Raw genomic sequence first — 20,675 nt, forward strand, 5'->3', positions numbered from 1 at the left:
TCCAGCAGTTATATTGTCATGGAACACTTTCATAATATTAACCCTTTCACATAGGGGAACGAACAGTTTATCACACGGTTTACCACTGGGCGCCTGAGGCTGGGCCTCCAGTATGGTGCCAAGCAGTGGAGAAGACAATGAGAGGACAGTAGTAGAAATAATACACTCTGGTGGAATAATAGGAGATGTCACCTGTTCCGGAGCTGACTCATTATCAAATTGCCTGGACAAGGCATCAGCCTTGGTATTTTTAGAACCAGGTCTATAAGTAATGAGAAAGTTAAAACGTGAAAGGAACAGTGACCATCTAGCCTGTCTGGAAGACACACGTTTGGCATCCCCTATATATGCCAGATTTTTGTGCTCGGTTATGATCAACAGGGGGTCCTTGGAACCCTCCAAAAGATGTCGCCACTCCTTGAGGGCAAGAATAATGGCCAACAGTTCTCTATTGCCAATATCATAGTTGCGCTCAGCAGGAGACATCTTTCTGGAGAAGTAGCCACAAGGATGCAATGGTGTTCCCTGGCTTTCTCTCTGAGAGAGAACAGCCCCTACCCCTGTCTCGGATGCATTAACCTCCAATATAAAAAGGTTTACTGGTGTCGGGATGTTTTAGTAGGTCCACAGAGGCAAATCTTTGTTTAAGAGTCTCAAAAGCATTCACAGCCTCTTTGGACCATACCGTGCTTCTAACCCCTTTGCGAGTCATATTAGTGATTGGGGTTATTACAGAAGAAAATCCCTTGATGAATCTTCTGTAATAGTTGGCAAAACCAATAAACCTTTGAATGGCTTTTAAACCAGAGGGTAATGGCCAGTGTAGTACAGCCTCTAGTTTTTTAGGATCCATTTGAAATCCCGATGCAGAGATGTTGTAACCCCAAAAGTGGACCTCAGGCTGGTCAAATATGCACTTTTCTAATTTACAATAAAGTTTATTTTTCAACAACGTCTGCAGAACCTGTTTCACATGGGAGTGGTGAGTTTGAAGATCAGGGGAATACACCAAAATATCGTCCAAATAAACCAAGACAAATGAGTAAATTAATTCCCTGAGTACATCATTTATAAAGTCTTGGAATACGGCCGGGGCGTTGCATAACCCAAATGGCATTACCAGATATTCATAGTGTCCACTACGGGTATTAAATCTGGTCTTCCACTTATGATTCTCTTTAATTCTAACCAAATTATAAGCACTCCTAAGGTCAAGCTTAGTAAATACTTTAGCTCCCTGAAGTCTATCGAACAATTCGGAAATGAGTGGGATAGGGTATGCATTTTTTACAGTGATTTTATTAAGTGCCCTGTAGTCTATGCAAGGGCGTAACTCATCACCCTTTTTCCTCAACAAAAAAGAATCCTGCACCAGCTGGTGCAAAGAATCCTTGAGCAAAGCTATGTGCCCTTTGCTCAAGGATTCTTTGATGTATTCCTCCATTATTTTACTCCTGGGGAGATAAGGCATAAACTGCCCCCTTAGGTGGCATAGCGCCTGGAAACAGGTTAATGGCACAGTCATATGCTCTGTGGGGAGGCAATACATCGGATTGAGCCTTGTTAAACACCTCCTGAAGTTCTTGGTATTGTATGGGAACTCCAGGAGTTCGGGGAGTGGTAGTGGGAAGGTCAATAGTACCCAATCTCTTTAGTACTGATTTTATACATCTCCCCATACACTCTTTACCCCATTCTAATATCTCCCCATTAGCCCAGTCAATATAGGGATTGTGCTTACTCAGCCACGGAAACCCTTATATGATAGGACATGATAGAGAAGTAATAACGTGAAACGTCATCTCCTCCCTATGGGAGGCCCCAATTGAGATCGTAATAGGGACAGTTTTGTGGGTTATAAGTGGTTGTGTGAGTGGTCTACCATCAATAGCCTCTACAGCTAGCGGCGTAGGTCTCTCCCTGACCGGTATCTCATTACCCCTAATAAACTGGACATCAATAAAATTTCCAGCAGCACCGGAGTCCATTAGGACACTGCAAGAAAACTTCTTATCAAGGGAAATAGATACCTCAAGGAGGAATCTACTTTTGTTTTTGTTAGAGGACAACTCCATCACACCTAAGATCTGTCCCCTTAAGGTTCTTAGGTGCGGAAGTTTTCCGGACGCACTGGGCAATTAGTTATCATATGTCCCTTTCTACCGCAATATAGGCATAACCTCTCCCTTCTCCTATACTGTTTTTTGGCCTCCGACAGTCTAGTGACCCCCAACTGCATAGGTTCGGGTTCGGACTGTACAGGGAGGTTAGACAAAACAGGTTTAGAGAATTGAGGTGCTAAGGACATAGCCGTACGTCTGGTCTTGCTTCTGGTGACTTCTGAGTCTTAACCTATTATTAATATGCATGACAAACGTAATAAATTCGTTAAGACTCTTAGGTAATTCTTTAGCGGCTCTCTCATCTAGTATAGTCTGAGAGACCCTTTTTGAATGCTGAGATTAACCCATTGTTAGTCCAGTCTACCTCGGAAGCTAAGGTACGAAATTCAATAGCATAATCCGCGATAGACCGGTTACCTTGTCTGATGTGCATTAGGGCAGTGGAGGCGTCATCCTCTCTACCCAATGGCTCAAACGTGAGCTTGAATTTGGCAAGGAATTCCTAGTAATTATGAGCTATGCTCCGATTACTCTCCCACAACGGATTAGCCCAGGCAAGGGCCTTGCCCTTTAATTGACTCATTAGATAACCAATTTTTGCTCTGTCCGTGGGGAACGACCCTGGTGAGGCCTCAAAATGGTACTCCACCTGATTAAGAAAACCCCTGCATTCCTGGATATTGCCATCAAACTGTAGGGATGGCGATAAGGAGATGCTAGGAGTCCTGTTAACAATGGGTGGAGGTACACAGGGTAAAGGTGCTATAGGAGGAGACGCTGCAGGCTGCAGATGCGCCGTTTTAGCGAGAAGCGTACTTAAAGCCTGAGCGAATTGATCCATGCGGTGATCATTTTCCTCTAATTTCCTCTCGCAAGCAGCTATGTGCTGACACAGTTCTACAGGATCTATGGCCCTGTCGTAATGTCAAGATTACTGTTTGATCCAGCACGTAGAACTGTATAGCACGGATGACAAATAAGCAACGTATTACCGGTCCTTAGAATGGGCGGATTTAACGTACATAGAATAGTCAAAATACTAGCCGAGGTCAGGGAACACAGAAAGGGACGCAGCAATGAGGAAAGCCAGGAGTCAGGATACCAGAATATAGAGAAGGCAATAAACAAAGCAAAAGTAAAAAACCAGGTAGAAAACTAATAACAGGAACGCGCTCTCGGACAACCACAAGGGAAACCACGACAGGGCACTGAGCAGGATGAGAACTGGGCCTAAATACCCATCCTTTAGTTCTGATAGGCTGTAACCGGCCTTTGACCCCAAAGTCAGTTACCAGGCTTCATTTGCATAATTGCTGCTCAGCATTAACCCTTCTGTGGATTAGGTTGCTGCCCGGCACAGCTTTTCCTGTGTGGACAGTAAATGTCATTAACCACATTTCTATAAGCGGATGAATACGTGACAAGTATTTAGGACAAATTTGTTCCATTTAAATTAAGTTTCAGATTATTCTTGTACATACAGGAGGACTGTAGCTTTCTTATAATGTTCCCCATGTTCAACTTTAACTTCGTGAATAACTCCTATTTTATATGAGGGTACTTTCACTACTGCAATCAGACTCTTGGTGGTACAGATACTACATAAATATGAATGTTGCAGAGAAAAAAAATTCCCATGGTTACTAACCTTTATATTTCTACAGGACCAGCACCTGGTAGAAATAAGGGGGCAAATAGAAGAGAATCAGGACAAGCAAAAAGAACTGGAAGGTCAGGTACTTGCCTTGTCAGAGCAGATGCAGGCTGTTCTTGTACAGTTGGAGATGGTGGAGGAAACTCACAAGAAGTTGCAAAGAGATATGGCTAAACAGCTGTGTCAGATGCAGACCAGGTGAGCAGAGGATTTCTGATTATAGACATAACAAGCTTACTTTTAACAGCTATATGTACCTTAAAGCAAAACACTGAAGACAAGGATCAAGTCAACACAATCATTCAGGTATCAAAGTACGTTTAAAATGAAACAACGTAATACCTTGCATATACCAAAATGCTATGTACCAGATCTCGTTGTGATTTTTGCATGCCCCTGCATTTGTTATTGTGACAATGCAGGATGATTTGTACATCTATGCACAATAAAAATAAAGAATTAAAAAAAAAAAAAAAAAGTACGTTTGACCCACAAAGCATATTTGGCATAATCTTTAGATCTCAGTTGTAGGAGTTGTATAGAAGGCACATTGATATGTTAGCCATTGAAATTAACTCATAATTAGTGATTCTTCTAGCCTCGGTGAGGAATTAATCTAAATTTTATTAAAGGCAGGAGGCTAATATTTGCTTAACCTTCTTTACTGAAAACCCCGAGCAGCAAAGAAACAGTTAACTTGAATTAAATAAAAACATTGTGAAAGTAAACTGCCAAAGCAGAATGTCATACCATCCACATAAGTACAGCAGCGAATTATGACATAAGAAATAAAGCACACAGACAAACAAAACCGTCTCATAGAAGACGTATTTATTTATCAAACCTGATACCATACATAACAAGAATACAACAATACCCCCAATTAACAGAAAAGGAAAAAAAAAAAACCAACACAATTTAGGGAAGGAAACATCAAGGGGGGGAAATATTCGCCTCCTGACTTTAAGAAAATTTAGATTATTCCCTCACTGAGGCTAGAATAATCCCTAATTTTAAGGCAAGACAGGAGGCTTCATATTTGCAATTTTAACGCCTAGAAATAAATACAGAAGAAACAGGAGAGCGCGGGCTGAAGTAAAAAGTACGGAAAGTGGATTCCCTAGACCAATCAGCTGCGCCAAGAATATCCGTAAGGGACCCACCGGCCTCTAGGGCTGCTGAAGCTGCAGCACCCCGAACCGAATGAGCCCCAAAGGAACTCGCCATGCCAGCCGATGAAAGAAGCCATTGAATCCAACGAGTGTTCGTAGGTGCAGAAACAGCCCTAAATGGTCGAACGTAGGAAATCAATAGCTGCCCATGGACAGAAGGTCGAAAGGACAAAGTCACAGAGAGATACGTCAGTAGACAACGTGACTCACAGAGACAAAGTCTATCCGGAAAGTAGGGATACGACACAGAAGATGAATTAGATTTTGTTCTGCAGGAAATAGAAAAAGACACATCCTCAGGTGAAAAGGAGAAAGACTCTACATTTAAAAGCACATCAGAAACTCGTGTAAAAGACACCAGGCATAAGAATAGAGCCAGCATAGTGGAAAGCTGGCGTAGAGATAAGTCCCCATTATCAGGCCATCCCTCAAGGAAGCGCAAGACAAGCGAAACATCCCAAAATGAGGAATAGCGAGAAGTAGGTGGCCTCGAAAGGCGTACAACTCGCAACAGTCTGCAGACAGAGGGGTCATTACCAATGCTGATACCTTGGGAAGGCACATGAGCCGCTAGATAAATAAAAAAAAAAACAATTCGTCCAGGAAGTTCAGTACGGCCATGATAGGGGCTGCAAAGGGATCCAAACATCTCTCCAGACACTAGGCATGCCAGGATCACCAGGCGTGCAGATATGATCGTCTAGCAACTCTCTAGCCATTATCGATAGGCCTGTCATATCCCAGGAACTCCGGAAACTGTCCAGGCCACCAGTGACAGACGACCCTCCAATACCAACGGATGTGGATTCCCCACTGGATCCCATAGGAGGAACTCGGAGAGAGGGAAAGTAGCGGGTCTTAATACCATAACTCCAGCAGTAGAGGGAACCACGGCTGACTCCTCCAAAGCGGTGTGATCAGGAGAAGCAACACCTTCAGAAGCTTGATCAGATGCAATGTCCGGAGAATCATGGAGAAGGGAGGAAACGCATACGCCCCCAAGGTAGGCCATTCCTGAAAGAATGCGTCCACCGTTTCGCTGAGGGGATCTGGGAGCCAACTGAAGAATAAGTCCGTCTGGCGATTTGCCCTGCAAGCGAACAGATCCAGGTGTAGGGGACCCCGAAGGGAAACCAGTAACCGAAACACCGAAGGGTGTAGTTGCCAATCGCTGGCATCTTTCCAGTATCAAGAAAACCAGTCCGCCACCTGATTGTCTCGTCCAGGAAGGTATTCCACTACAATCGACAAGTTCTTGTCAGATAATATTGGTAAAGATCCCTCGTCAGGTCCAACAGAAGTTTGGATCGGGAACCTCCCAATCGGTTTATGTAGCAGACCGCCGAGACGTTGTCCATGCGTAGAAGCAGCGAGCAATGACTCATTCCTTTGGTGAAACTACGAATGACGAACGGCCCCTCAGTCAGTTCCAGACAGTTGATGTGAAGGACCTTCTCTTCTAGCGTCCAGAGTCCTCCTGTCGCCACGCCATCGCAAGCAGCACCCCAGCCCAGACAGCTGGTGTCCGATTCCAGGACGAAGTCTGGTCTGGATCCAAATATCGCCTTGCCGTTCCAGGCCTCCATGTGTCGAAGCCACCAGTGAAGTTCAAGGCAGGCTTCGTCCGAAAGACATACAACACGGTCGTTGGAGACCGATGACATTGTGCCTTCAGGTGTTGGAGAGCCCTGTAGTGTACGGGTCCCGGAAATATAGCTTAAATAGAAGATGACAGCAGTACTATCGTGCGTGCCAGATCCCTCAACGTGGTGTCACGTGCACATAGAGTTTGATGGAGCTCAACTGCAGATTTCTGATTAATTAGATGTGAATGTGAGAAGTTGATGAAATAAAGAGATGACAGTTCACCAGGGAGTTAACTGATACTGTGTCTTTAATATAATTGATTGAAGAAACATAGGTACTGTATCTTTAAATGGTTCAGGATTGTTGAGTGGATTCTTAGATTTACTATACAATTGAATTGCAGCAATAAAATGAAGGAAGGCAATGCAGATTAACTTGCAGAGATTTGATTTAGCTTAATTGATAGAAAACATCTCATATGGAGGTAGAAAGGTTAATGAATAGGAATTACTCCTATAACGATAGGAGAATGTGTGAGCAGGCTGAAGCTTGAGAGCTCAGTAGTCAGGGGAAAGTTCGTATAATGCAGTGAGTTAACTTAGCTTCCAGAGGAATTGAAGTTGGTCCCAGAGTGCCCTCCGGGGAGGTTCCGTGGAGAGAGGTCGAGAGGAGTCAAGTGCTAGCCGTGGTCGAGGAAGGAGAAGGAGGTTAGTCGATTACGAGTCCGGTTCGGTACACAGGTAAGTTTGTAGAGAAGAGTTGCAGCCGGTTTAATTCCGCGGTACGCTGTTCTTTAATCCAGCGTCTGTTGCCTGGCGCGGTCGCATTATGTAGCGCAATGAGACCGCGTCAGAGAGGGGGTGTGGCTACAGTTCGTCAACCCGGAAGAGACAGGAATTACAGGTAACGGCCATGACACGTGGCCTGTGAGTTGTGTAGCAGATGCCTTATATTCTTCCTGATAGCGGATACCTTGGACATCGCAAGGCGAAGCACTGCCTGAACCGAATCCACCACGAATCCCAGGAACTGGACCGACTGAGAAGGAGTCAGTTCCAATTTCTCCACATTGATGACAAACCCCAGGTCCTGAAGCAGGTGGATCGGGAGCGACGACTATCAGCCCAGGACGCCTGGATCCTGTGCCATCAACAGGATATCATCCAGATAGACTATAGATCTGATCCCTCTGGTCCTCCGAGTCGCCATGACCGGCTTCAACAGCTTGGTGAAGCACCAAGGAGCCGAACTGAGACCGAAGGGAAGGCATGTAAACTGCCAGATGTTCACTTGCCATGGGGAACTGAATGAAACACCTGTCGGATTGGTACTGGGAGATAGGCATCCTTCCGATCCAGTTGGGGGAACCAGTCTCCTTCGCAGAGTAGGACTCACAGTAGATGGATGCCCTCCATCTTGAAGTGCCGGTAGACGACATATGCGTTAAGGGCCCGCAGGTTGATCACAGGACGGAAATCTCATGTTTTCTTCCTTACTAGGAAGATATTGCTCAAGAAGCAAGCAGGCCCTGGATGCCCTCTCCACAACGCCCTTGTCCAGCAGAGACAGTATTTCCGAGTGGACAATGCCTCCTTGTCCATACATATCGGCTGTGGGCCGAAGTTTATATCGGAGGTTCGACAAAGTTGATCCGAAATCCGGCCACAGTGTGTTGAACCCAAGGATTTCTCGTGAATGCCCGCCACTGAGGAAAAAAGTGAGACAGTATGCCAGCGATGGGTAAGTTGGGCAAATAAGGAATGACTCTTACCTGAAGCGTATCTTGCCTGTGTGGAGGCAGCGCCTCAGCCTCTGCAGGACCCTTGGGGAAATCGCAGGTGATACTGGCATCGGGAGGAGGACGATGGAAACATCTCGGAGATGCGGGGCCTCGTGCCTCTGAAGGCAGCTCTGCTGGTGGCGCGGCCCTCTGCCGACCCGCCCTGGAGGAATAACGGTCCCCTGACTGGAAGACCCTCTTGAGGGACAGTTGAGCCTTGTTTAGGAATGTATAGATGGATACGTGGCAGTTCAGCTCATTTATGAAGGCATCACCAAAGAGGAGACCTTTGGCATCCGGACCCAATTCTTTAGAGGACAAGTCAGCCATCCAGCTTGTACAGGGCCGCCTTGCGGCGTTCTGAGTTTAATGACACATTGGCATTGCCCAGGAGACAGATAGTTCTTTGGGCTCACTACCAAAGGAGGTGAGCGTCAACTGGAGTTCCACCATCAAGAAATCTGCGTCCGTGAACCACTGAGATCGAGCAGTTTATCCTGGGCCGAGCGCATTCCCTGTTCCACGCCTTTTTTCCTAGTTTGTTGCAAAATTGGAATTGCTTCAGACTAGGTTTTTTGCCTTCTTTTGGATCAACAGCAAAAACATATGTGAGGAAGGCTGAACTTGATGGACACAAGTCTCTTTTCAGCTATGTAACTATATAACCCCACCCAGGGGCGTACCTGGAGCATATGGCACCCGAGGCGGGTCCTAGTTTTGGACCCTCCCCCCTGCACTTTAAAATGTAAAAAACACCCACAATTTTTTTAATGTATGTAGCATTGAGCAGTGCTTGCGTGTTTCAATGTAGCATGCTTTTGTATGGAGTAAGTGTGAGGGAATGTAGGGGTGTGTTTGTATGTAGTGTTGGCATTTTAATGCAGGCATTCTTTCGTGTGTAGTGTTGGCGAGATGCAGTTGTGTGGTTATATATAATGGTGATGTTTTAATACAGAGGTGTGTTTGTATGTAGTGTTTACACTGGAATGCAGGGATGTGTTTGTGTGTAGTGTCGGCAAGATGCTGAGATGTATGCAGATATATACACACACTGACACACATGTAGATACAGACACACAGTCACAAACAGATACAGAGACACATTTACACATACAGATACACAATGCCACCCTCCTGTTTAGTACCTGCTGGCTGAGGCTGTTGGGAGTTGGACTCTAGTTCTCTCCCAATCAGTGCCGCCCTCCATCCTGCGTGTCTCAGTGTTAGCTGGGAGGAAGTGACTGAATTTCACTTCCCCCAGGGCTGCCATTATATTATTACAAAAGCCTGGTTGCACCATTAAAGCACCACAGCGCACAACTGGGCCCCTGAAGCAGTGGTGACTCTAGGAACAATATATAGGGGAGGCACATAAACAGTGGGGGCTGGGAGCATTAATAATTTTCACTAGGTAATGGGGTAATGTGCTGCCATTGGCTGTCTGACGACAGCATGTTGTGCATGCTGGCATCAGACAACACATTTGCATAGAATTCACATTAGCCACCTAGATTTCTGGGATGGCTGACACCTCTTAACTTTGATCTTTGTTTAGCGGATAACTCCCCTATTTCTTATCCTTATGTGGGATTGCCATATTTAAGGACACCAAATAAGGGAGCTATCTGCTAAACAGCACCCTTATTTGGTATCTTTACATATGGAATCTCACATAAGGGCACCAATTTAGGGAATTCTTTACTAAACAGCTAAAAGATCAAAATTTAAAAACCCTTTTTCTTAATTGTAATCTTTAGGTTGTTTAGTAGAACTCACTTATTTGTTATCCTTTATGACATATTGACATATTTAAGGACACCAAATTAGGGAGCTATCTACTAAACATATACACAACCACAGATATACACAGCATTTATTAAGAGGTCCAACCAACCTCCCTACCTTACTCTGGGAGGGACTAGCGGTTGCTGCTGGGCTGGGATCTCTGTGCTCTTCCTTCACAGCTCACTTGCACGACCAAGAGTGATGCCGATGCCAGGATGACGTCATACCCAAGCTGCCGGCTTACTGCAGGGCATACACAAACTCTTAGATGGTCCATAAAAATGTTTAATCTCACTGCCTCCCAGTATATATCTGTCCTATCTGTCTGGGGGAATGTGACAACGTGGATGTATATGTAAGTGGGTGAGTATTACTAGCAGGAGAAAGGTATATGGCAGGGTGGGACCGTGTGGTGGATACTATGACAGTGTGTGCCATTGCACACAGTGGATTGAAGGAGGTGACTGCAGGTGAGGTGGTGAGTATATGGTGTTTTATGTCACGGGTGGGAACAATGGGATTGGGTGTTATATGGAAGAGAGGATATTATGTCAAGGCGGGGGTGTATGGCAGGGTGTGTATTATGATAAGGTGGAGGTATATAACAGGGAGGGTATTATGGCAGTGTGGGTATTATATGACATGTTAAAGGGGTATATGCCAGGGTGGAAATTATGACCAGGTAGTGGGTGGGGGTGTATATGGCAGGGAGGGTATTATGACAAGGCGGGGGTGTATATGGCAGAGAGGGCAGGGGTGTTGAAATTTAAAAAACAACTACTTGTCCAGGGACTAAAGTGTTTGCCCAATCTACTTGGATAGGGATGTAGTGTGTGTAGGGCATTGTAAGGCACATAGTGTGCTGTGGGATAGGGATGGCAGAGTGAGGCGGGGACAGGTGGCAGAGCGTAGAAGGGAGGGGCTGAGAGAGCGTGGGAGGGAGTGACAGGTAGCAGAGTGAGGGAAAGAGGGAGTGACAGGTGGCAGAGTGAGGGGGTGGCAGAGTGAGTGAGGGGATGACAGGTGGCAGAGTGAGGGGATGACAGGTCGCAGAGTGAGGGGGTGGTTAGTGACAGGGTGACTGAGGAAGGGGGTGACAGGGTGACTGAGGGAGAGGGTAACTGGTGGCAGAGTGAGGGGGTAAAAGAGTGACCGAGGGGGGGGTGACCGAGGGGGGGGGGGTGACAGGGTGACCGAGGGGGGGGGGGTGACAGGGTGACCGAGGGGGGGGGGGTGACAGGGTGACCGAGGGGGGGGGGGTGACAGGGTGACCGAGGGGGGGGGGGTGACAGAGTGATTGAGGGAGGGTGACAGGGTGACTGAGGGAGGGTGACAGGGTGACCGAGGGGGGGGGGGTGACCGAGGGGGGGGGGTGACCGAGGGGGGGGGTGACCGAGGGGGGGGGGTGACCGAGGGGGGGGGGGGTGACAGGGTGACCGAGGGGGGGGGGTGACAGGGTGACCGAGGGGGGGGGGTGACAGGGTGACCGATGGGGGGGGGTGACAGGGTGACCGATGGGGGGGGGTGACAGGGTGACCGATGGGGGGGGGGTGACAGGGTGACCGATGGGGGGGGGTGACAGGGTGACAGAGTGACTGAGGGGTGGGTGACAGGGTGACGGGGGTTGACAGGGTGACGAGGGGGGGTGACTGAGGGAGGGGGTAATAGAGTGACTGGGGGGGTGACAGGGTGACTGAGGGGGGTGACAGGGTGACTGAGGGGGGTGACAGGGTGACTGAGGGGGGTGACAGGGTGACTGGGGGGAGGTAACAGGGTGACTGGGGGGAGGTAACAGGGTGACTGGGGGGAGGTAACAGGGTGAGGGGTGTGACAGGGTGACTGAGGGTGGGGGTGACTGAGGGAGGGGGTGACAGGGTGACTGAGGGTGGGGGTAGTGACAGGGTGACTGAGGGAGAGGGTGAATTTACAATAATAATCTTACCATGATTCAGGGGCTGTCTCTCTCCATCCCAGCCCAGGGTCAGGCAGTGCAGCAGGTGCAGGCAGAGTGTCTGGAGGGGAGAAACCGTGCAGAATACACGCTCTGCGCCCCCTGCTGGTACACTCCATAACAACCTCCCTGGTGCTCAGTGATGACTCAGGACACAGGCTGGGAATCCCCTCCCTGTGTTCTGACTCACTCACTGAGCGCCGGAGCCGCGAGGCAGAGGATTGTTATTGCGACCAGCAGGAGGTACAGAGTGTGGCAACCCCCCTACTGAGTGGCACCCGGGGCAGACCACCCCCCCCCTTAGTACGCCACTGACCCCACCTATACATAGACCTAGCTCCACAGTGGAGCACACACCTAAGTGGAAATAAAACACCCTATGCAGAGAGAAAAAGGGGACAGGGAAGGCTGGCAACATAGCCAGCAGTAGTGGGACCGTGGGGTGTGAAGGGCAGGGCCGCCTGGAGAGCGCCACAGCCCCATTCTGTAACGGATCACCTGGCACTCCAACTGGGTACCTCCGTTGCAGGATGCTCCTAGCGCTTCCTGAGGGCTCCAAGCACTCCAGCTGACACCATAACCACCGTAGACTCCTTCAGAGAGCAAGACAGGAACAGTCTCTTAAAATAGCTTAGAAGTGATTATCCAAAGGAGCATGCAGAGCATAGCAATCCCTTGTAGTGATATAGCAATTCCCCCAATAAGAGACAGGACTGTAGATTGAGGGTGAAGAAGAACTGGTTTAATGACACACACTCTGCTTTTATGCAATTCTCCCATGCAAGGGAGACGCCCACAGACAATTATACATTAGCCAATCAAACAATGGTTACATCCCACACATCTCCTCCCCTTAGCCTGAGAGGTAACACAATTAGCCGTACAGTTTAAAACATACTTTTTACCCAACTTTCCTAACTCTAAAACTATACATCCAATATTATATACATCACATATTATTAATCAGCACATTTCAAATACAAACATACCCAAAAATAATTCGAATCCGTTCAGCCGTTAGGGAGATAGATATGTCACTTTTTGGTCGGTCTATTTTACACTGAGAAAATGACTAAGTCCCATTCGAACGAGCGTTCGAATCTTCGAACGGGACTTAGTCTCCAGCCGCAATGTCAAAGTTGAGTAGAAGGTACAGGTCAGCGGTGTTCGTGCAATTGGGTAGCCGAAAACAGTTCCATAGATTGGGCTGCACACACCGCTGACCGCGTTCGAATGAGTTAAAATGGCCGCCGCCACGTGTTTGGTTTTCGAATGGCGACAACTTCGGTACTTCGACTGTATCCGAAGTGCCAGTTTAAAAGTACAAATCCTTTCTCTGGGAATTAAAGGGCCAGAAACAGCAATATAGGAATCAATTATGCCCAAATCAGTTCCTAATAGGGCAATACATCCCAGGGCCATAGTCGCAGGGCAGGAGGCTGGCAAACAGGCCCCTCCAAAAACCAGTGGCGAGGTTACTTTTGCCACACATGCGGCCACAGGAAGTCAGGCAGCCCAAGCAGACCCAGAGCATGCACCCACAACAAGCCAAAATAACCTTAAATATACACATACAAAACAATTATAATGAACAAGTAAAATAACCATGCAGCTAAGCACAAATAAGTCAATATGAAAGAAACAAAAACCCAGAGCAGATACACTCTCTGCGTTGGAGATGGCTCACCTGGAGACAGTAGCAAAGAAAGAGGAAGTGGGAGGGTCTTCCTAAGTGGTTTTATACTGCTGTTGTTTTGTTCTGATTGGTTGTTCTGAAAAGTTAAGTTAACTGTTTCTTTGCTTCTGGAGGTTTTCAGTAAAAAAGGTTAAGCAAAAATGAAGCCTCCTGTCTTGCCTTAAAATTTAGAAGATACATAAAAGTGTCTTGATCATCGGTCAATCACCATGGAAACTGACATATTCCATTAACGACTACTCCACTTATACAACTATGCTCCACTTGCACAACATTATGATAAATCTGAGTATTGTCTCTCTTCTGGTTTTCTGAACATTTAACCTGTGAAAGTAGTTCATAGCGCAATAGTTGTTATATATAAATAACATATAGTAATTAAAGTTAAGGTATTTTATCTCATTGGCACATCTCTAAAAATATCTTTGTTTGTAAGAGTGAGCTTTTACCTTTAGAAATTTCTCAGTTAAATGACCAGCTTTCCATTTATTTATTTTTAGGATTGAAGCCTTAGAAGATAAGAAGAATCAAGAGGCAGCTGAGAGAAACAAATCTGTGGTGGCCCTGGTAAGACTTAAAGTCTTCAAAGCGTTTGGTACATTATTATTATTATTATTATGATTATTAATATATATAAAGCGCCAACAAATTCCACAGCACTGTACAATAGGATAATATAGGGCAGGAACAGGGAGGATTGGTTGAAAGGTACATTAGGGGGACAGAAAGATTCCTACACTGTCTCCTTTACAGTCAAGTCTGGGAGTGTGGGAGAATTGTAGCCCACCGAAACATAAAGAAGCACGAGTAGTGCTGTCAGAGGGCTTTAGACTAACTCTTTTAAGACTACGGCCTGGTTTAATATTTTTGGATAAGCTTTTGAAATTAAATATTTTTTAATACAATTTTAAATTATTTTTTCAAAATATTACTATGTCAGAAATATATCACATATTAAAAATATATTAATTAATATCAAAATATTAAATATTTGGGGGGCGTGGCCGACTATGAAACTTTCCAGACATGTAAGAGAAGCTCCATACCGGCACCGCAATAAAAACGGTTTTAACCAGCCGAACATACCCCGCGGAGACACCTACTGCACTGCCCCCACCAAATTAAAACATGGGCCGCAAGAACAAAAGATTGCGGGTACCTGAGAGCCCAAGACTACCGGACATTAGGCTGTCCTTCAAGAGGTCTACACCACAAGTGCCTCCTAAGATAGCACCTGCAGCGCAACCTGCAGTGGAGGAATCTGAGGAGTCACAGGAGGAACTGGAATCCCACCAGAGTGAAGCTGACCATGAGACCGAGTCTGATGAAGACTCTACACCTTCAGCAAAAGGTGACATCAAGTGGCTGCTCCTAGAATTGAGAAAAGTCTGGAAAACAGATCTCCAAGAAACACAAAAAGAGCTAGGCATTGTCAGCCAGAAGATGAAAGGAGTAGAGGAGAGAGAGCAAGGGAAGAGAGGCTGCAAACGAATGAGACCCAAGTGACAAGCTCACCCGTCAAGTTCAGCAACTACATAGAGCCGTGGCTGCCATAGAATCCAGACACCGGCGCCAGAATGTTCGCCTGAGAGGAGATCCAGAGGAGTTCAGTGGAGGGGCTTTATTGCCTTACATCCATGGGCATTAAGGGAGGCGTGGACCCATCCACGCTGCTATCGGCTTTCCGAATCCGAAAAACTGCCACAGCTCCAACTAACACTACCAGAGACATTATAACGGTCACTATAGACACATTGCAGTTCGTTCCGCGATCCTGGCCCGTTCCAGGGCAACAGGCTCCGTTACATTTGATGGCAGCATGGTATCGCTGTATGGAGACCTCCACTACGCGGTTCTCACTGAGAAACGAAAGTCTTAGTGGTCCCAATCGCAAGAATTTTGAGGGACAGATCAGTCCGCTATAGATGGGGCTTGGGTGGAGCCTTGCTGGATTCTCAAGGAGAAAGGACCCTCTCCTTAACCTTAGATCAAGATCCTGAGACACTATTCATGAACCTACAGCTTCCACACACTGGCCCAGTGGAGGCAGCAACGGCTAGACAAGACACGAAGGCAGCAGAGGGAGGTCCGGAACGAAGGCACTTCATCGACCCTGTCCGCAGCACGTACACCCACAAGAGTCAGACACTGACTATAAGTTCAAAAGTCAGCCTGCGCTGTCAGTGCTACCAGAGCTCCCAATTGATTTAATCAAAGCCATGTTTCAGCCCAGCTGGGTGCAGTTAGTTACCTACCTGTGACCCACCACAGCACACTAGATGAGCTGTGGCACCAACCACAGCTTCTGTTAGATAATGTTGTACTATGTGCCGTATATCCCATTGCTAATTTCATAGTCATGTTTTCTTTTTTTATTCTCAACAACACTGTCTGCTTATGTGTACAAAACTAATAAAACTACAAATTAAAAAAAATATATATTTTTCATATTATTAAATCATTTTAAAAGTTTATGAAAAATATTAAATAATTTGAAAAGCTTATCCAAAAATATAAAAATTGAGGCCTAAGTAGGAAATACATTGTCATCATCTGGGGTCTACATACCCCCAGCATTCACAATTTCGTCAGGACAGTTCCCATTTCGGGGTTCCAAATCCATGGAACTGTTTTGGGCATGTTTCCTGGTTTCCAGTATCTGAGGACAACAGGGAAGTGTCCACAGGCAGTACAGTGTGAGCACATCATTAGATTAGCTGTGCCCAGGCATTATAACCCTAAAGAGAATGCTTCAGGACCAGCAGCACTCTCTGCGAGGTCCTGAAGGCTGAGGACTGGCCAGACAGGTCCCTTCAGTGCATAGGCACAGGGCTGGATTTCTCATTAGGCAGAGTTAACACCTGCCTACAGGCAAATTTCCTGTAGGGGGACCCTGTTCTCTGCACTTATAATGTATCTTTTTTAAGATCAAATGTGCTGGCTAGGAGAGATAAGAACCAGGAGCCTTGACCAGTGTCCTCTGCAGTCCAATCAGCATTAAAAGAAAAAAACTATAGTGTTTGGAATACAAAACTCCCTCAGATTGGCATAAACAAAGTCTCTGACAGCTTTGGTACTCAGTGCCCGCCTGGGGCCACTTAGGGCTTGTCCCCCAGTTCTGGAGGCCCGGAATCCAGATGTGCACATATATATATATATATATATATATAGCGAGTATTGCTGAATCTGAAGCTGGATGCCACCTGGGGTGAAATGGATATCACCAGTGGAGGCATCTTAGAGGTTAAAAACTGTTTGAAAGTGGTGTAACCCTAAGGTATGAGTGTCTCCAGGGTCCTCCTGGATTAAGTTGTTTTGGTGCCTGGAGTGTCCTTGTAAGTGAATCCCCTTTTGGAGAACAGCCTGTAACAGTAGTAAAGAATATTTTAAAAATAAATACAACATAATGTGAATATTAACTATAAATCTGAAATGCAAAACTCACAAAATGAAAATATAATGCACACATCATAATTACAGACATTAAAATAAACACACACATTTACACATATAGGACACTAACACACACACAGTTCCACACAGAGGACACTGACACACACTCACACACTCACACACACACACACACACACAATTACATCCAGATGTCCTCATGGGTTAAGAAAGTAGGCTTTGGGGGATGGACCGTGACACATTAGAATTTAGCATATGTAGGGCATCTCTACTTACATTACATCTGAGGCCCAACATTTGAAACTGAACACAAATACACAGTATATAATCATATAGCTACAAAACCCTAGGTATAGCCTGTGATACATTACTATCTAGAATTAGATATGTATATATTATGTACACAAAAAGCATATAGGTCAAAGCTTATACAGAGAAAATAGAAACCCATTTGGATTGTGCATATACACATAAAAGACCATGTTTATTTTATCTTGGCAGGAGAGACGCCTGGCACCTCTTGAGGAATGGAAGATGAAGGAAGTGAGAAGCACCATCAATGACACCTACAACAGAGACAGCCAGGAGGGAGACTCATTAGTTAATGCAAACATCACTCATTCTTCTTCCCTCCCAGACAATATAGACAGATCCTAAAAACAGTCAATACTTTACAGAGCCTTCAAATTATTCTAATAAAATAAAGCCACCACATCACAACTTCCTTCAATATGTATAGCGTTTCTTCTTTTTTTCCATTTATTTCTTGCATGCACACAACTTGTTTATCGGATTGTTTATCCTGTGGTGACATTCTGTCATCAAACTAATATGGTGACCAGGGGTCATGTGACCAAGCTCATGTATGCGTTTCTTACCATGGGATAAGCTTTACCCTTTGATATGGTAATTGAGTAAATCAATACCTTTACAAGTCAGGAAAGAGTTCCCCCTTCCCACTTCCCCCTATCCCCATTCCTTCCTGTTCCTTCTTGGCTGTACTACTGAGCAGACCTTTTAGCAGACATAGGCTAATTTTTATCATATTGAACTGTGAGAGGGATCTGGTGATTTTATAAGATTTAGTTATTGTTAGTAAGATTGTTGTTGCTGTTGTTGAGTTAGTTAGATTGTGTGTCATTATTTGTATGTTGTTGTTGTTTTGTCTCTGAATAAATATTTGTTAAAGTAAACGGACCATAGTTTATATGTGTATGTGTACATAATAATTTGTAGAGTTTGGTAATTTACCACATATCCGATTTTTAAAAAAATGCAAACTCTGCAGTTTAACATTACCCAACATAATGAAGAGCAGGTATTTGGAAATGTAAAGTGGTCTGAAAAATCACCGTGGTTACTGCACTAGATGCAATAAACAGCATTTGTGAGGTCAAGATATTGGATGAAAAGTTCTGGTTTGCAGTTGACATTCCAATTCCTCCTAAAAGTGTTCTTTGGTGTTGAGATCATAGCTTTTTGCATGTTACTTAAGTCCTATCACACCAAACCTGTTGAACCATGTTTTCATGGATTTGCTTTGTGCAAAGGGGCACTGCCATGCTGGAACAGGAAGGAACGTCCCTAAACTGTTGCTAGAAAGTTGATAACACCCAATTGTCTAATATGTCTTTGCATCCTGTATTATTAAGATGACCCTTCACTGGAATTATGGAGCCTAGACCAAATTGTGAAAAATAGCCCGAGACTATTATTTCTCCACTAAACTACAATTAGCACTATGTATTTTGGCAGAGGTGTAGCAGGATTGGGAGTGACAGAAAGTATAATCAGCCACCACACAACATGGGCATCAGAGACAGACTGTCTCTGATGCCACTGTACTGACCATCAGGTTAATGCCCAATGAGCTGCCATGTGAAGGGTCTAGGGAGCTTGTGGCCTGCACATCCAGGAGTGGATAAGAGTGTTTCTGTGTGTTACCACTCTATGCTCTGATTCTTCACTAGCTCTGGTCTAAAGGAGCACTACACAGGGTCTGTATCCACAGAGTGTGGAGACTATAGTCCATCCCTTACACTAAAGCCTCTATCTGCCCCACATTACTTGTCCTATGCTCCCTACACAATTGCCATTATCCCCACAGTCCCTATGTCCCCTATCCGCCCCCAAACACTACAGCCCATACCACTAAACTAAGGCCCTAATCCCTTTACACTTCAGTCTTAATTTCCCCTCACACTTACTACAGCCACTATCCCCAGCACACACAAATATTACAGCCGCTACACCCACACACTACAGCACGTATCCTGCCACACAAACACACTACAGCCCTTATTGACCCCCACTTACACTACTAGCCTTATTTCCTTCCAAACAAACACTACAACTACAATCCACAGACAGAATACAGAACATTACCACACACTCACACAGCACTCTCCACACTCTACATCAGATGCATGAATTTCCCCTCATTCAAGAGCTTTGACTGCTAGATATTGAAGCGTGATTCATCACTACAGAGAAAACTTTTTTAATGGTGGTGTGTTTAGACCACTTCCAGCAGACACTTAGCATTACATATGTTCAGTCGAGGCTTCTGTACTGCTGCACGGCCATGGAAATCCATTTAATGTAAAGTCCAACGCTGATATTACTTCCAGATGCAGTTTGGTACTCTGAGCGATGCAATAGATGATAGGAAATTTTTATCCATTACACACATCAGTAGTTGGTACCTCTACTTTGTCAGTAGGATTCATCTACCAAATCATGGATAGGCTGTTATTGCTACTAGATGCTTTCTTCACAATAATAGTACTTACAGCAGATCTAGAAGGCCAAAAATGTCACAAACTAATATGTGATAAAGGTGATATCCTATGACAAAAGCCATCTCACCCACTGTGACAAGGTGGTAACCAAAACAGGTCTGTATGGCTTAACATAGGAAACTAGTTGTTGGGAGGATGAAAACCGTATCTCTGCCGTAATGCTATATAGGCTCGTAGATCCTGGACCACGCAGAGTTGGGATTCCAATGGGGAAAAAAGGGTAGAAGACCGACGTTGAATCCAGTTTGGTACATCTGAACAGCCTCTGGAGAAAAGGAGACGCATTCACACCGAAAAAACAAACGCCTGAGACTCAACGGAAGGAGAACAGGCAGTGGAGAAGGGTCAATTTCGCAGTCAACTGTGTAGGGGACAGATGATAATTAGAAGGCCACTCCTTCAGGAATCGAAGAACCTAAGATATGTCCTATAGAGTGGAATACTTCGGGGCTGGTGGTCTTCATAGCCGAATACCCCGAAGTAGACAACAAACCAAAGGGTTCTAACCTGTCGGTTTCCCTTGGACAAGAACATGAGCCGCAGAAATCGCTGAATGGATAACATTAATGGAGCGTTAGGACTTACCTTCCGAAAACAGGGATTACAGAAAATTCAACATGGAGACACAGAGACTCAGACAGGTTGCAGGCCCAAACTCTAAAGGTAGGAGCTTGTTTATTCCTAAAGAGGTCCGATGCCGTACAGTCATAGTCAA

General features: G+C 45.5%; 1 protein-coding gene across 1 annotated transcript in view; it reads left to right on the forward strand.

Moving 5' to 3' along the window:
* Positions 1-17,889, forward strand: part of RASAL3 (RAS protein activator like 3) — an 87,962-nt gene extending 70,073 nt beyond the window's left edge. Inside the window, exons 16-18 of the mRNA XM_063448373.1 lie at positions 3,788-3,975; positions 14,249-14,315; positions 17,661-17,889. Of these exons, the coding sequence (XP_063304443.1) occupies positions 3,788-3,975; positions 14,249-14,315; positions 17,661-17,816 (411 nt within the window). The 3' untranslated portion in view covers positions 17,817-17,889. The remainder of the gene's footprint in view (positions 1-3,787; positions 3,976-14,248; positions 14,316-17,660) is intronic.
* Positions 17,890-20,675: the final 2,786 nt, after the last annotated feature.

Source organism: Pelobates fuscus, chromosome 3 (assembly GCF_036172605.1).
Source record: "Pelobates fuscus isolate aPelFus1 chromosome 3, aPelFus1.pri, whole genome shotgun sequence".
In the NCBI taxonomy this organism is placed as follows: Eukaryota; Metazoa; Chordata; class Amphibia; order Anura; family Pelobatidae; genus Pelobates; species Pelobates fuscus.